The 18,354-nt window shown below is 47.8% G+C and overlaps 1 protein-coding gene across 1 annotated transcript in view; it reads right to left on the bottom strand.

Annotated features, from left to right (window-relative positions):
* The window catches only part of CLSTN3 (calsyntenin 3), a 36,076-nt gene extending 21,822 nt beyond the window's left edge, over positions 1-14,254 (bottom strand). The window contains exons 1-4 of the mRNA XM_081176262.1: positions 14,021-14,254; positions 6,451-6,573; positions 2,832-3,027; positions 550-758 (exon numbers count right to left, since the gene is read on the bottom strand). Coding sequence (XP_081032388.1) covers positions 550-758; positions 2,832-3,027; positions 6,451-6,573; positions 14,021-14,093 — 601 coding nt within the window. The 5' untranslated portion in view covers positions 14,094-14,254. The remainder of the gene's footprint in view (positions 1-549; positions 759-2,831; positions 3,028-6,450; positions 6,574-14,020) is intronic.
* Positions 14,255-18,354: the final 4,100 nt, after the last annotated feature.

Here is an 18,354-nt window from a genome sequence, read left to right as displayed (position 1 = left end):
CATTTTCCCTCTCAGAACTGCCACCTCCAGGTTGTTTTCCAGTTTGTGGGGAGAAATACTGTATTTTTCGCTCTATAAGGTGCACCAGACCACAAGACGCACCTAGTTTTTGGAGGAGGAAAACAAGATTCTCCCCCCCCCCCGAATCTCAGAAGCCAGAACAGCAAGAGGGATCGCTGCGCAGTGAAAGCAGCAATCCCTCTTGCTGTTCTGGCTTCTGGGATAGCTGCGCAGCCTGCATTCGCTCCATAAGATGCACACACATTTCCCCTTACTTTTTAGGAGGGAAAAAGTGAGTCTTATAGAGCAAAAAATATGGTATATACTCCTTGCCATTCCTGCCCTGAAACTGGCAGTCCTCCGCAGCTGCTTTTCAGTAAAAAAATATATCATCCAGACACACGCAGAGAAACATTTTACATGTTTCCCAAGTATCATCTAGTTTGCCCACAAAACAATTATCAGTGGTACAATTTGCAAGTCTGCACCAGCCTTGCTCCACAGTTTCCAGTGCAATTCAGCAGCCAAGAGGCCTGTTTAGGTTCTCACCATCGTTGTCAATCAGGAAGGGGACGTTGGGAGTCAGGATCTCATAGTAGCAGATCTGGCTGTACTGAGGGGAGCAGTCGCCATCAATGGCTTCCACACGCAGGATGCGATCATAGAGCTTCCCTTCTGTCACCGCCACACGGTAAAGGTTCTCCACAAAGACGGGAGCGAACTCGTTGACATCATTCACCCGCACGTGAACCGTGGCCCTGAACAAAGAAGAAAGGTCAAGGGCTCCTTTCTAAAGAAGAGCAATTCTGGGCCTTAAAGCTGCCTGTCTTAGGCTGAACCCCTCCATTCAGAAATGGAAGACCTGGCTGTAGTTACTCAGTGTCAGGTGAACGTACTCTTCATCTCCTCAGGGGAAGTGCTCTTTTTCTAAAAAAAAATGTTTAGGGGGTACTCTCATTTTGACTCAAGAAAATCACCATTTTATAGTTCAAATCAAGAAAAATAAATACAGCAAATGGACAAAAGTACAAAGATTCACAAAATGTTTAGGGGTATGTGTACCCCTGTGTCCCCCCAGGAAAAAAAGCACTGCTCAGGGGCATTGATTTTGGGCAATACACCTCAATGATGGCTGTTTCCAGGACTGAGTTGCGATAGTTGCTGCTGTATGTTTTTGCAGAGGTGAACTCCCTCTATGCGGATTAATCTTTTGGGATGAGGGAAAATCTATGAACATTCAACTTGGTAAAAGGTAAAGGTAAAGGGACTCCTGACCATTAGGTCCAGTCGCGACCGACTCTGGGGTTGCGGCGCTCATCTCGCTTTACTGGCCAAGGGAGCCGGCGTACAGCTTCCGGGTCATGTGGCCAGCATGACTAAGCCGCTTCTGGCGAACCAGAGCAGCGCACGGAAATGCCATTTACCTTCCCGCCGGAGTGGTACCTATTTATCTACTTGCACTTTGACGTGCTTTCGAACTGCTAGGTTGGCAGGAGCTGGGACCGAGCAATGGGAGCTCACCCCGTCGTGGGGATTCGAACTGCTGACCTTCCGATCGGCAAGTCCTAGGCTCTGTGGTTAACCCACAGCACCACCTGTGTCTGTTCAAGTTGGTAGTTTAACCTTTAAAGATGAAAAGTTTTCTTAGAAAAGTGTTGCCGCTGCTTCAAAGTAATAGCTTGGCTACCCTCAACAATCTAGCTGTGTTGCGGGGACAGAACGCCCCACAGGAAATGATGCTGAATTTAGACCATTAGCCTTTTTCCTATGAGACATTCTGTTTCAAGAATGCAACCTGACTCCGAGGTGATGGCAAGACTTTTTTTGAGGGCCCCCCACCTTAAACATTAATACTGCCACCCCCAAAATTCCTGCTTCAAAAAGTTGTCCAATTCTAAGAATTTTCAACAGAAGGGATGTTTTATCTGTAGGCATGAAATGGATGGGGGTCTTCCTTTTTCTGCCTTTCTCTGACAAAAATAAACACCCTTCCCTCACTTCAAGTGGCTGCTGGACTGCCTTCGCCAGCTAATTGGTCCGGCCAAAGGGTCAGGGGTAGCGGTAACAGCCCAGCTTTAGTGGTAATATGTGGCTCAAATTTAAATCCTGGGTCAGTTCGGTGCTGCTGACAAGGCGCGTCCCCAACAGTACAAACTACACTTCAGAATGAGAATATGAGGCTTCCTATGGACCACAAAAATGAAAGTACGGGGAAGAGAGGGAGTTCTAAAACTGCCCCTTTCAGTAGAGGTCTCTGGGGCAGTAGCTGCCAGGCAGAAGGCAAGAAAAAGTGGCAGTGGTTAAAATCTCAAAGAAACCTACAAGAGCTTGTGTGGTGTGTCCTACAGTGTCCGTATTTATGAAATGTACAGTGGTACCTTGGTTCTTGAACTTAATCCATTCCAGGAGTCCGTTTAACTCCCAAAACCCTTCAAAAACCAAGGCGCAGCTTCCGATTGGCTGCAGGAGCTTCCTGCACTCAATTGGAAGCCACAGAGGACGGTTGGCTTCCGAAAAACTTTCGCAAACCAGAACACTCACTTCCGGGTTTGTGGCATTCGGGAGCCGATTTGGTCGAGTACTAAGGTACCGCTGTACTGACAGCAGAAGGACCACCAAAGTAATGCAAGATTTATTTATTTATTTTCAAAAGAAAATTGCCTCTACTATATACTTCCAAACAACCCACAGCCATCTGACATAGATTATTTCACATTCCCAAAAATGAACAGTATTTCTGTGGGGAAGGGGCTCAGTTAAGGACACTATCCCATGCGACAGCTCCCTAAAAATCTCGCCAGATCAAAAGGAAAATAAATATTCAGTCTTACTTGTGGGACTTCTTGGTGTTGGCACCATCAGGTCCTTCTCCACAGTCATAAGCCTGGATGGTGAAGGTGTGTTCCTTGTGAGCTTCGCAGTCCACCGGCTCTTTGGCCCGGATCAATCCTTCGCCTGTAGCTTTGTCCAGGATCACAGCTTCAAAAGGCACCCCTGCCCCATGGATCCGGAATCCACAGATCTCACCTGGTTTGCCAGAAGCATGAAGCAGAAATAGGAAAAAGGGAATGTGAAGAAAGAGCTTATCTCAGAGGCAAATATTCCCATTTTCCTGCTGGACAACTACGAGATCTGAATCTGAAAGGAAGTTCTACTATTCAAGACCCACTGAAATGAAGGGAAGTGCTTTTTGTGGGGTTCCCACTCGAGATTTCCTGCCTCAGACAATCATAACATCTTAGGCCAGACCTGTCACTCAACACATTCCAGATTTCTGCCACAAAGACCCACCTCACACAAAATGGCTGCTGAACGGGAACCATCTGAAACGGCATCCAGGGGGCAGCTGCTGCATCTAGCAGTCCGCTTGTATGGAGTCAATTGCCATCATTTCTCCCAACACCACTGAAAAAATATTTCTGTTGGTGTTTTATTCGTTGGTAGGCTAGACTGGAAAGCCATGTATCGACAAGGGCGGACTTTGGTAATACGATGCCCTGAGCGAGGACAAAATTTGGCGCCCCCTAATTTTTTCTTATTTTCACAGTTATTATGTTTAGTACAGTTTACTCATATAAATGTGGGTATTATTACTATCACCATCATCATTTTGCCCCCTTCTCCGCTTGGTGTCCTGTGAGGGGGAACCACCCACATTCCCATAATTCTGGCACTGCTCCTTACTCAGACTGGGTTGCCATCTGCCCATACGCTTCCTGGACTGTGGTTATGACCCTCTGCCAGGATCATCACAGGACACAGTCCCTCTACCAGAGACCTCCACATATGAGAAAGTGAAAGAAGCACTGGATGCCCTCCATTTCCCACTGCCAGAGAGGTTTCTTTGCCCGACCCTGACAATCCCTGCAGGGGCGGATTTAGGGGAGCACTGTCACACTGGGTGGTGTGTGCCAAATTTTGGCGTAGCACTGAAATTTGTGACCCCACTTATCCTTCCTCAGAAACTCCCCCATTTCTGCAGATCCTGCCTTTATCCATTCCAAAGGCAGCAGGATCACAGCCCTAGCAGAGGGCATTCCTCAGGAACTCAGTGCAGACCCTTTAACTGAGAAGATATCTCTCCTGGGGAGATAGGACCTGAAGCACACTCCCTCCTTCTCCCTGGAAGTCTGTTTTAGCCCTCAGTGGGATCCATATCACTGTCAACCCAACACCCAAGGTGCATAGCTGTCAACGTTTCCCTTTTCTTAAGGGAAATTCCCTTATTCTGAATAGGATTCCTCGCAAGAAAAGGGGAAAGTTGACAGCTACGCCTAGGTGACTGCTTATCTGACTGAGGTTCTGCTGGCTAATCAAACTTTTGTCTCTGGCTTCCACAGTGCACCATCTGAGATCCTGGCTTTGGGCTTCAACGGCACACTCTGTCTAATTCCTGCCAGGCCCTGCAGTCTGGCTTCAGCTGGGACTGCAGATCCTTCTCAGACTGACCCCGGGGAAGCCGCTCCTCCGAGGACAGAAGCTCCTCAGCGGAGAAGCTCTTGCTGGTAATAGCCGGAAAACCTATTATGCGCAATGCTTACCCATGCGTGTAATTTAATTTTGATTTTATTATTGTTCTATCTAAACAATTTATATAGCATTTAACTCTCAGGGGCTGTTCAGCTGGTAGAGCAGGAGATTCTGAATCTCAGGGTTGTGGGTTTGAGCCCCACAGTGGGCAAAAGATTCCTGCATTGACATCATCAGAAGAATCTTTATTTGCCTCAGCCACTAGCCGTAGCAATAAAATAAAATACAGTGTAACTGGAGATAGAGGTAAAAACTTCAACTATACAAAAAAATACATTCTGGAGGTTTACATCAATAATCAAATAATAGATCTTACTCTAATTGCCCCGGATGAAACTTTTTGCAGTTTTTGCTGTCACCTGGTTAACTTGATCTGCTAGAAGAAAGGACACCGTGGCAATGGTTGAACGACCTTGTGGTCCCTTCCAACGCTGCAATTCTATGTTGGGAGACCCTTATTCCCCTAACCCCTGAGCTACAATTCTCACAGTGGTTTAGTAACCAATCCCTCTTCACAGCAACCCTGAAGACCAAGCTTCCTCAACCTTGGCCCTCCAGATGTTTTGAGACTACAGTTCCCATCATCCCTGACCACTGGTCCTGCTAGCTAGGGATCATGGGAGTTGTAGGCCAAAAAACACCTGGAGGGCCGAGGTTGAGGAAGCCTGCTGAAGACTGCATGGTCGTGCTAACAATTCTCACCAAGAGCTCTCAGCACTCTTTGGGGGAAGTCACGACTGTTTGAAGTGGTATCATATCAGTTTAAATCAGGCATAGGCAAACTCGGCCCTCCAAATGTTTTGGGACTACAACTCCTGTAATCCCTAGCTAACAGGACCAGTGGTCAGGGATGATGAAAACTGTAGTCTCAAAACATTTGGAGGGCCGAGTTTGCCTATGCCTGGTTTAAATGCATAGTGCGAATGTGGACCTTAAGATTTCAGGAGCAATGCCTGCCCATGGAGGCAATAAAGCCCAGAGTGAGTCGGTCATTCTGCAAGAGATTTTGCAGATAAAGCTAAACTCCTGAAAGCTTGGATCAAATCCTGAGGTCTGGCAAACATGGGTGGCCGTACGCTAAACAGGTTTTGTCCCTTTCACAGCAGTACAGAAGCAGGAATAAAAATTCCCTCTCCTATAAAACTATCAAAGGTACAAAATCCCTGTCCGCGTTTGCCTTTCACCACCCTACTTGCTGCTCCATATGCAATATTCTCCTGCTACCCTTCTGGCACTCCTTCAGCACGCAAAAGACGAGCTCTTTGAAAGCATCAAGAGAGCATAAATTGCTGCACGAGGAGCATAGTCTGGATCCAGCCCTCAGCTTGGATCTTTAAGGGTCAAGATGGACATTGTGTTAAACACATGACTGGCTCTTGCATGCATGTAAGCTTTGGATAAACTAACTAAGAGCCACCAGAGTGGGGAAAGGAAGTAGAATCCAGATGAGGCTATTAAGTGGGAACAAAGGGTTAAATCTCCTCTCTCCCCAAGATGCAATACCAGTCTGGAGCTGGCCCTCCAGCAGCTGCTATTTAGTTAACAAACAAGAAACCAGGCAAGGGTGACTCTTCGTCTTAAAGTCACATCCAGTTTGGCTCTATACAAATATAATGAAAATTTCTCATAAATCTGCCTCCACCATCCAGCCCGTGAATACAAAAACACTTGGATAACTGACATCCACTTAAAAATAAATAAATACTACAATTGTAATTTAAACAGTGTGGATCGAATTAAATAAATTCAAAGCAAACGTGTGCTAGTGACTTACAAGTTATGATGCCTTCATGCAGTGCGCTCAGCGCTACCACTACAAAGTCTCTCCCTGCAGCTAAGGCTGCACAGAAACATTATCTAAGAATGCCATGATTCTGCTTTTGTACCTTCCTCCCACACGTCTTCCTCTCAGCCACATACCTGCGTAGCGCAACGGAGCATCTTTGTCCAGAGCAAAGAGCGGGGGGTTCAGCAGGACTGTGTTGTCGTTCTCCATGACGATGCCCTGATATTCAGCCTCAATCCATGGCTTGTGCTTGTTGGCTGGGGAAATCCGGGAGTGTAAAAAGGGTGGAGAGCAGGAATAAAACCATTCAGGTATATGCACGAGTTCACGTTCTTCCACACGCCTTGCCGGCAGCCCTGCATCCTCCTTGTACCTTTCTTTTAATTATATTTTCCCAACAATTTTTTTTATTGAATTTTAATAAGAACAAGAAATAAAGGAGGGTGTTTTTTTTCTTTACAAAAAGGTCAAGTTGTCACAATTGCCAAGTATAGGATACAGCTACAAGCAATGTTTAGGGGTACTCTCATTTTGACTCAGGAAAATCACCATTTTATAGTTCAAATCGGGGGAAATAAATACAGTAAATGGATGTTTAGGGGTGTGCATATCCCTGCGTCCCTGCAGAAAAAAAGAACTGGATATATGATTTACTGAGTCAATAATAAACCGCACCAGGATATGTGCTCTATAATTACAAAGGGCTCCATGATCTAAATCTGAACAACTGCAAATTTTTATTTCAAAAAGGAAGAGAAAAAAATAGCCTTGGACTGTAGTAAATCCAGACAGTCACATAGTCCTGTAGTACCCTACGTTCCTGAGCCACAGCTTTTGTATATAAAATAAGATGAGACCAAATGGCAGAGAAGCTAGCTTAATGACACTTCTAGCTTAATGCAGGATTTTTTTCAATAAAGATTTTCCAAGTCCTTATACCTTTCCCTCAGGATACAGTTCTACTTTTCACAAAAATAGAGAAAATACTTGAGGGGAACCCAATACCTCGCCCACACAAAAATAAATAAAAAAATCAGCTTAGGTTATGAATGGCTATGAGTGCAGCCCCATCTATATTAAACATAATACGTTCCACTGAAACAGTTTGACTTACTTCTGAGAAAACAAGGATGGGATTGGGATGAGCGTTCCGTTGAAAGCAACGGGATGCAAATTAATTGCAAATGAAGATATAACTAGCTTTAATTGGATTTAGGGACTCGGGATTAAGGTCGGCACGTTCAGCAGTTGGCTGATCAAATATTGTTAAATATTTCCAAGAATGCCACTGTCTGGATCCTTCCTTCTTTTATTTTATCATCGTGTCAAGTGTGCAGATAGCTCAGATGGTTGGAACATGAGTTTGGTAATGCCAAGGTTGCAGGTTTGATCCTCAGTCCGAGGGGACAGCTGCATATTCTTGCCTTGAAACTTGATGTTCCTCAGGGTCCCTTCCAACTCTACAAATCTATGATTCTATGTGTTAGCAAGGTCCCCTCGCCCTGCAGCAGTCAGAGGCAAACTGAGAGGCGTAGCACAGCTTCTCCCAATGGCTGCCTGCCATGCCTGCGGATGTCTCCAAGCAGGGACACATTTCATCAATGGCTAGAGTGCCGAACTAGGACCTGCGAGTCCAGGGTTCAAATCCCCACTTGGCCATGAAGATCATTGGGTGACCTTGAGCCGGTCACTGCCTCTCAGCCTAACTTACCTCACAGGGTTGTTGTGGGGAGAACTATGTGCACCATTTTGAGCTCCTTGGGTCTCCAGATGTTGTTGAACTACAACTCCCATCACCCCTAGCTAGCAAGGCCAGAGCTCAGGGATAATGGGAGTTGTAGTCCAACAACATCTGGGGACCCACAGGTTGAGAACCGCTGCCTTAGAGGGAGAAGGAGGGAGTTAAATGTGATATATGATAGACAGACAGATAGATGATAGAGAGAGAGAGAGAGAGAGAGAGAGAGAGAGAGAGAGAGAGAGAGGGAGGGAGAGATGATATAGAAGGCTGAGTGGCCTTGAAGCTCCCTAGGATGAAGCTGAGCCAATCACGAACTCTCAGCCTGACCTACTTAACAGGGTTGTTGTGAGAGTTATGCATGTTGCCCTGAACTCCTCTTGCACAAAGGGTAAAATAAAATGTGTAATAAAAATAAATAATTTGCAGCATTTTTTTTTTTTTTACATTAACAACATTATTTTACAAAAGCAGTGGTCCGTTTTTGGAATTTTTGTTAAAGTGATTATTAATGTCAGTATCAAACCTCCTGGTTGGTTCTGTATTGTTGTCCTAATGTCAAAAGCTTTAGAGATAGTTGATCATGATTTGTCAATATTTGACCAGGCAGCTCCTCAACCTTTCTCAGCAGCTAGACAATGTTTTTCGTTTGTTTAATCCTTTTATTTCTATATACGCACACAAACCAACAATACCAACAACGTTCTGCCCAGAAAGATCCTTACTCAAAGCATCTCACGATGTAACATAATAATAATAAAGTATGCTGAAATCTCATAAATCTCGTGGTTTGACATTTATTTGATGGGGTTGAGGATGTGGAAGCTTGGGAATTTTAGCCCTGAATTCAGAGAAAATGATTGTGGAACGAAGGAAAGCTATCTATAAAAAAAACCCGAAACCCATCTGTTTGCTTTGACACAATAAGAAGCTTAAAAATAGAACCTTCGACAACTCTCTAGCAGGCGCAAATCATCACCGTCATTCTAGGCAGTGCCGCCATCGATACATTTCACATGCAACCAATAATTTCATAAGCAGACCGTCAGATCCCCACCCGCAAGGAGCTTACAACTCCTGTGTTTCAACAGCAGACGACAGGATAGAAGGAAAAGCGAGAGTAACATTGAGGGAAGGGTGTGTGAGAGCAAATGCAGCCGCCCTTAGCTTGTTTTGATTGGAAATGAGGACCAAAGGGTTATGCCTCAGACCCCCAAGGAGAAAAGCAGGTTTTCATCATTCACGTCTGAGGCCTTAAGACGCTCCCTTGAAATAGCCTCATCTCAGCTTTCTCCAGGCATCACCCACCCCGTCCCAATATCCCTTGCTCTGCCCTGGCATGTGCCATATTCCCCTTGGCCCCTCCTTGTTGCCCAAAGCACTAATCCCGTTGGCTGGATCCGGTCCAGACTCAACATTGAGGCAGCAGCCGGCAGGAGGCTCTGAAAAATGTCACAGGCCCAGAAATAGCAAATTAATCTTTATCACACAACCTCCAGGGCAGGGAAAACAAGAGGAAGGTGGGGGTGAAGAGAGAATGCAAAGAAAGGGAGAATTGCTATAAATTAACACGCTCCCTCCCCACCAACCAATCCCTGATAAAATTGGGTCTCTGGGATTAGATCACAATGGCCTAGTTGCGACCCCCAGCTCACCGAGCTCATCCCTCACAGAGGCAACAGGCTCTGTCCATTCACAACTGAGCAACGCTAAAGCCCTTGGGAAGATATTCAGAATATTCAGATATTCACGCTGGAGCAAAATGTGGATTTGCATCAGCCTGTCTCTCCACTGATGTAGGGGCATCTACAAGATGTCCTCCTCATCCCAGTGTTGTCCAGACCTTTCCCTATTTAAATGGGGGGGTTTTCAATCCCAGTTGGAAAAACCTGCATTTAAAGGTGGAAATGTCCGGAACATCACAGGGAAGGGGTCCACATTATGCTTCCAGTATGGACAAGCCCAATGTCTCAAAAGCATCTACCTTTAGGGAATTTCCCCACCTCAGAATTTCCCCAGTTCTTGCAGTGAACCACCCCATAGCCTTATGGTGTGAAACTGGCATTAGTGGTGATCCTAATACTCTGGGTTTTTATTCAGGGCCAGCCCTGCCATTAGACAAAATGTGGCAACCGCCTCAGGCTGCCGATGTTGGAGGGCCAGCACATCTCTAAGCTAGTCAACTGCCCCCAAGGTGTGGTGGAAAAATACAGTTCTCTTGCCAGTGTTGAAATCAGATTCAGCTGCTCTGCCACTTGGGTTCTGTACTTGGACATGGGAGGGGCATCGTCCTGTCCTTCGCCTCAGGCAGCGAAAGGTCATGGGTCAACCCTAAGCCCATTTATGCTTGCTGAGGATTTCCACAAGGGTGCCTCAGAAGGATGCCATTTTGAGACATTGATTCATAAAAAAGAATTTTGCCTCTTTTCCAGAGTGGGAGGCTGATACACCTGACTCACTGGACACAATCCAGTGATAAGTTCATCTGCTTAAACCTCCCTGAAATGAAGAGTTGTTGCCGCACTAAAGCATGATACTTATGAAGGTGATCTTCCTGGCAGCGTGGAGTCGGTGTTAATTAGCGGAGCTTTATTTCTCTCTCTTTATTTTAATCTCGTCTATTTCTTCCTCTTCCTCTCTCTTTCTGTTTTTCCTGCTTTCCTTTCTCTCTCTCTTCTCCTGTGTTTCTGTTATATTTAGATCAATATTTTAGTTTTGGACAAAAAAATATATATTTGATACTAAGTTTTGCTTTTTTCTTTATAAATCCTAATAAAATTTATTCAAAGAAAGAAAGAGAATGCTATTTGGATTTTCCAGCAAAACGTCCTAGGCCAGTCCACACGCCAGGCATCAAGGCCATCCTTACGTTAGAGAACTATCTGTGTGACCTCCAAGCCAGGCGCTCTATCTACAGCTGCTACCATTTGTGCAATGACCACAGCACTCAAAAATGCACCACCAGAGTAACAAAAAGGGGTGCAGACATGTACACAGCTGACATGTGGAGCAAGCAGTCCATGCAAATGGAGCCAGGACCTGAGTGCGGCCCAGATGGAAGTCCACTGATGGCTCCGTATCTCCTGAGGGTCTCCCATGGGGCACTGCCTGCAAGTGAAAACCAGTCTATGGATCCATGCCAATTCCAGGGGTGCTGAGCAGGGTGGAGAGAAAAATAGATAGAAGAAAATCCACTCTGTCATAATAACACCTGAACTGGAGAGCCCCAGTGAACATGTTTTGCCGTGTGTTCAAGACAAGAACACCCTTCCTTACAGAATTCATTACAAGATGTGGTGTGGTGACAGCCATTAGCTTTGATGACAGGATCGGCCCTACCATAAGGCAGAAGGAGGCTGCTGCCACAGGGGGCAGATGCTGGGGATGTGGTGGATGCCAGCGAAGTGTTGGGATGACAGATCTCTGCGCACCAGAGACCTAGTAAGCCAGCCTGCTGCCCTCAGGTATGACAGAAGCTGCTGCCGCATCACCAGTGTCGAAACAAGATTCAGTTACCTGTCCAGTTTTGTTACATGGAACCAAAGGAGGGGAGAGCCATATAGTCCTTTGCCTCAGGCAGCAGAATGTATTGGGACAGCCCTGTTTGAACAGCCTGGGACAGAGGTGCCACCTTCTCAAGTTGATTGAGGGGGCCAGACATGATGTCCTGATGTTGCATGTGCACAACATCACAAGGACTGAGCACTGAGGGACCCTGGCCTCCTCAAAAAATAACAACCCTGGAGGGGACTGCCCCTAGGAGCCGCTGCATATGGCATTGGACAAATTCAGCAGCATAAGGTTAGGTCTATCACATCACTGGTGATGGTAGCTTTGAGTGTGCCTTTGAGTACCAGATGCTGAGGGCAAAACACACAAGAGGGAGAGAGAGGGAGAGGGAGAGAGAGAGAGATGCTATCACTGTGCTCTGTTTGGGATCTGCTGACTAGGCTCTACTCCCAACAATGGGAAATAAACAGACTCTAGAGGCATCCTGTTCGCCATTGCTGGACTTGGATGGTCTTGATCCAGCAAGGCAGTTCTTTTGCACTTATATTCTTGTGCATGTCTAGCATTCAATACCAGAAGGCACTATTGAAAAAATGCCTAGAAGAGCTGCCTTTGGGGACTATGGAGCTTTGGTGAGTGTTGTTATCGTCCCCCAGTGGAACAGCAGCCTGCACCTCTGAGGAAGAATAGATGTGCAAAACCTGAGAAGGAATACCGGGTTGGGGGGGGACTGGTGGTTTGGAGAATGGGGAAGGAAGCCACAGGGGGTCTGCAAGGTAGGATATTCATCTCACCAAATTGATTTCAAGGTTGTCATACTTAAAAACCCAGCAGAACATCTACTATTCCCCCTTTCTTGCTGGTATGCTGCTATTTCTTGCTTGTGTGACTTGCCACAATCCTGCATAACCTATAACGCAACACACACATTCCAATCTCGCACCCTATTCTGAGTCCCCATATACTGCCCCTTGCCGCCACCCCACCAATGGAAAACAGGAATTTGCTGCTGTGCAAGATACCCCTGTTGCTGGGGTAACAAGCAAGGTAGCAGAGGAATAAATCCTTTACTTTTCCCGTCTACCACTTGAAGAGCCCTTGATGGTTTCTTCAGAAGAGGCTTTCCCCCCCTTTTCCTTTTCCAATTGGGGACTTGGGCGGATTCTGAACCTCCCTGAGAAATTCCAATGAAGAGGCCAAGCCAGGCACCAGTGGCTGCATCGTGTGCTCAGAATCGGGTATCAGGGAGAGCAAGAATATCTATTCCACTTGATCTGCAAAACCAACAGGCATGCTGAATCCCAAAGCTGCTGCAGAGCTCCCCCCCACCTTCCTCCTTCACACACACACACACACACACACACACACACACACACACACGGTTTGAGGCAGGAGAGCAGGGGAAACAGAAATCAAGTCTCCTTCGCACTCTCCGCCCTTCCTTCTGCTGCAGGCGATGGCAAAGAGTCTCCTTCATCCCACCGGCAAATGTTTAGGCTCTGCCTTTTCCCCTTTCCTGAGTTTCGCACACCTTTCTACCCCCCAAGGAGACTTTCTCTCGTGCTGCTGGTGCCCACGACCACAGACCTTGCAACCTCTCTCCCTCTTTCTTTCTCTCACACACAGATGCGTGTGTGCGTGTTTCCAGGGTCCGTGCCTCGAATGCTGAAGCTGTTGCACCGTGTTCTGCAGCTCCCCGTTCAGCTCTGCAGCTCCCCCCCCCACTCTCTCTCTCCCCCCTCCTCAAATAGATTATAGATTTCTCCATAATTAATCCGACAGACAGGCGAACAAACTAGGACCTAAGGCTGTGAAGAGGCAACCCGGGGAGAGACGGGGAGGCTGGCTTGGGTGCTGCACAGAGAGGCAGAAGAAGCGCATCCATCGGGGCGATGGGCAAACAGCCACAGAAGAGGGGGCAGATGATGAAGAAGCCCCATCGCGTTTTGAATCGATACGGGCTGGAAAACATGGGCTGGGCGTGTGCCAACGGATAGGCAAGGGAGGGAGGGAGGTGGGTGGGTGGCAGATAAACAGGAGAGGCGCACAAGTGGGGGCAGCAGGAAAGGACTTGAAGCTGCAGGGGGAGCGAGCAGGTGGGAAGACGGGGAGCCAGCAGCGGCGAAGGGGCGATGGCTGGCTGGGCTGGGCCCCGAGAGGGCGGCGAGGGGAGCCTCTGTAGTTGGTGCCTAGCTCCGTCTCTGCAGACACACAAACACACACACCCCGCAGCCCCAGGGATGGACGGATGGAAGTGGAGCCAGCGTAACAGCTGCGCGCCCGGTCGGACCAGATGGCTGGCTAGGGTCGGGGAGGCGCGGGCGGAGGGCGCAAACCACCCACCCGCCTACCCTCCTGCCTGCCCTCTTCCTCCTCCTCCTCCTTGGGGAGCCCTGGCACTTGCTGGCCCGCCGTCGAGGAGCTTCCCTCTCCCACGCCCTCTCTCGCGCGCTCACCTTTGTTGCCGAGGGCGCAGGCGAGGACGAGCAGGACTAGGGGGAGCGCGGCCAGGGGCTGCCCCCTGCCCATCTTGGACGACCACCCCAGCGGGACGCGCGCTCCGGCCGCTGGCAGAGGGGGCTTCGCGGTCGCCTCGCGCCTGCTCCCACCCCACCTCCAGGCGCTGGCTGTCGAGGAGGAGGCGCTCGCTTGGCAGGGGGACCGAGCGCAGGCTGGAGACCGAGGACAGCTCCGGCTCGCTGCTTAGCGCTGCCTTCACTGCCCAGCCCAGCCCAGCCCCTGTACTGCAGCATGATGTCAGCAGCGCCCGACGCTGATTGATGGGCGCTAGCAGCCAATGCGAGGGGCTCCGGAGCCAGGTGCTGCAGGAGAGGGAAGGGACCAAGGCTGGGCGGGGGGCGAAGGGGGAGGGGTCCCGGGTTTTTCTCTCCCCGGGGAATCAGGGAGGCGGGTTCCTGCGCGCGCGCCGCGGGCTGTCGAGGCTGCTGGGCTGGGAACTTTAGAGGGGACTTTGGTCGAGTTGGGGCGTCCTAGCTCATCCTCCCCGGTTTCTCCTCTCCATAGTTGGCGCGGAGCTGCGGAGAGAGAAAGCGGCCTATAAATAGCTTGCGTTATTTATTAAATTTGTACTTGGTCCGTATAGTTCAAGCCATGGTTTTCCCAGTTGTGATGTATGGAAGTGAGAACTGGACCATAAAGAAGGCTGATAACCGAAGAATTGATGCTTTTGAATTCTGGTGCTGGAGGAGACTCTTGAGAGTCCCATGGACTGCAAGAAGATCAAAGCTCTCCATTCTGAAGGAAATCAGCCCTGAGTGCTGACTGGAAGGACAGATCCTGAAGCTGAGGCTCCAAGACTTTGGCCACCTCATGAGAAGAGAAGACTCCCTGGAAAAGACCCTGATGCTGGGAAAGATGGAGGGCACAAGGAGAATGAGGAGATGAGAGTTTGTCTCAAGTCAGACCTCATATAAATGAGATTACCCGGCAAAAGCAAGCTCACACCTCTCACGGAGTTTGTATACATACTCAAAGTACATATGGAAGAGCCTTGCTCATAATTATATTTTGGGGATGATTCGAGTCCTTATGTAGCTGCATTGCTTTATACTTTATACTTTCTGGATGTCCCATGATCATATTATAAATTAGTTGTGTTCTATGTTATAAATCAAGCATTGCTGGAAGTTGTTTCTTTTTTGTTTTCCAATGTGTTTCTTATTTAAAAAAAGCATTTAGTATGGCGTGAGCAAATTTTTGTTGTGAAAGTGTGGCCCAGAAGGAAAAGTTTGAGAACCACTGATATAGGATGTTAGTCATCCAGTTGTATGCCAGAGGCATGGGACTATTAGAAGGAGGACGCTTCCTGGGCTGGAGATCACCTGGTCTTCCCTTGATGAGGTTCACACGGTTGCTTGTGTTTCTGCCACACTTATTTAGGGTAGGGGCAGAGCATCTTGGCATCCTGAGAGGCAAATTGGCCACACCATATTCATTCAGTGCTGGCAAATGTGTTATGTGCTGTAGAGAACACAGGGCTGGTTCACATGTGTAGGTACGTGGTACAACCTTTCACCGGCCCGACACACAGCACTTGATTTCTCTAGGGTGACAGTACGAACTGCCTCCACCAGAGAAACCTTTTTTGGATTCGTGTGACGCCAAGGGTCTGATCTACTGTGAAACTAATGAAGCTTATGCTTCAGGGACCCTAATCTCAGAGAGGTGCCCACTTTAGTCCACCCTGGTTTAAAATGTTGCGTCTAGTAGACCCAATATAAGTCACACGACTCGAAAACTATAAGGCATAGCAAATTTTTGTTCACATCAATAACTTTGATAAGTGAGATAATCCAGTACAGCAATCTTAATCAAAAATCTGAGATGTAGTTGTTGTTAATAATAATAATGATAATAATAATAATAATAATAATAATAATAATAATAATAATAATAATAATAATAATAAATGTGGTGATCTGTCATGGAGCAACCCCATTGAAGAAGATAACAGTGGTTTCCCAGAACTCGTTGCTGCTTGCAAAGCACCCCCCCCAATAACAGTTCAAGCTTCAGAGTAACCAAAAATGTACATCTGCCACTGGTGTGACATCAGGTAAAAAGGTGAAGGTAAAGGACCCCTGGACAGTTAAATCTAGTCAAAGGCAACTGTGGAGTTGTGGTGCTCATCTTGCTCTATAGGCCAAGGGAGCCAGCATTTGTCCACAGACAGCTTTCCTGGTCATGTGGCCAGCATGACTAAACTGCAACGGAACACAGTGACAGAAACCAGAGCGCACGGAAACGCCGTTTACCTTCCCATCACAGTGGTACCTATTCATCTATTTGCACTGGCGTGCTTTCGAACTGCTAAGTTGGTAGGAGCTGGGACAGAGCAACGGGAGCTCACCCCGTTGCAGGGATTTGAACCCCCGACCTTCTGACTGGCAAGCCCAAGAGGCTCAGTTGTTTAGACCACAGTGCCACCCATGTCATCAGGTGAGATGTAAACTCCTGCCTGGCACTTGATCTCTGGTGGATCGTTCACACATGAAAGTCACCACATAGGATCATAGAACTGTAGAGTTGGAAGGGACCATGAGGGTAACCTATGATATCTGCCATCACAAAGTGATGGACATGTGTGTGAATCAGCCCATAGATATTGCATGGTCCCAAGGTAGAGGCAGTTTTATGGTAGCATGACTGATTCAGCCGCATTGGACGGCCAGCACTGTAGGGGGCACTGCAACAATGATGTATAATGGAGCGTGAGAGGTAGGAGGCGCCAGATTTTAGCATTGCACAGGATACTGCTGAAATTTGAGAGCCCAAAGTTCACACATCTGTAATGTATGATAACTTGAATGACAGTGAGTGAGCTAGAGTTCACTGACATTTAATGTGCATAGTGAGCCTCCTGCCGCTCCATTAATTCTCCACTGCCCATGTGACAGTCTCCTCCAAATCACTGCCTTCCCACACTTTCCCCTCTCACTATCCAGATTCTCTCATAGCCTCTGCTTTTCAGAGGCATGATAAAAATCCAGACTGAGGCACATGGGCGTAGCCAGGGGGGCAGCCGCCCCCCCCATCAAGTAAAACTATAGAAATATTTAACTAACTGATCAATCACGTCGGTTCTGCCTCCCCTAACAAAGTCCTTCCCCACCCCCCACAAAAATCCTGGCTATGCCCAGGCCGTGATCTGAATGCCCTATGGATAACAGAGAATGAATGGAAGTACAAGATGAGGCCCAAGTCATTGCATAATATTGAAAATGGTGGTGTTCTGCAGTGACTCATTCACACTTACAGCCATCAAGTCAACTGAATTTGCATGTGTGAATGAGCCTGAAGAACATGCCAGACTGAGAAATGGGGGCTGGGTGGGAGAGAACTCTCCATGGCATAAGAGGCAGAAGGAAGAAGGTACAAAGGCAATCCATGCTCTGTATACATACGGTATAAAAAGGTAAAGGGACCCCTGACCATTAGGTCCAGTCGTGACTGACTCTGGGGTTGCGGCGCTCATCTCGCTCTATAGGCTGAGGGAGCCGGCGTTAGTCCGCAGACAGCTTCCGGGTCATGTGGCCAGCATGAATAAGCCGCTTCTGGCGAACCAGAGCAGCGCACGGAAACGCCGTTTACCTTCCCGCCAGAGCGGTGCCTATTTATCTAATTGCACTTTGACATGCTTTCGAACCGCTAGGTGGGCACGAGCAGGGACCGAGCAACGGGAGCTCACCCTGTCATGGGGATTCGAACTGCCGACCTTCTGATCGGCAAGTCCTAGGCTCTGTGGTTTAACCCACAGCACCACCAGCGTCCCCTACATACGGTATATGAGCTGGTAAAGTGGAATGGCCAATCCTCCTCCAGCTGCAAACTCAGGAGGCTAAGCAAGATGCTGTCTCTCAGCCTCCCATGTGCAATATGGACATCATAACAACACTGGCCTGCTTTATTTATTTACTTTATTGCTTATTTCCTAAAAGTTATATGCTGTTTGGTTGTAGAGGGGGAAACCCTCAAAGCAGTTTACAAAAAAAACAGGAATAATAGGGATTACTGGACTAGTGGAGAATGTAAAGCTAAAGGTAAAGGACCCTTGGTTAAGTCCAGTCAAAGGCGACTCTGGGGTTGCGGCGCTCATCTCACTTACAGGCCAAGGGAGCTGGTGTTTGTCCACAGACAGTTTTCCAGGTCATGTGGCCAGCATGACTAAACCACTGCTGGTACACGGAGGACTGTGACGAGAGCAAGAGCACACGGAGACACTGTTTACCTTCCCGCCGCAGTGGTACCTATTTACTCACACTGGCATGCT

Source organism: Podarcis bocagei (genome assembly GCF_964188305.1).
Source record: "Podarcis bocagei genome assembly, chromosome: 17".
NCBI classification, from domain to species: Eukaryota; Metazoa; Chordata; class Lepidosauria; order Squamata; family Lacertidae; genus Podarcis; species Podarcis bocagei.
Note: the sequence above shows the minus strand (reverse complement) of the source record. Positions and strands in the feature narration are given on the sequence as shown.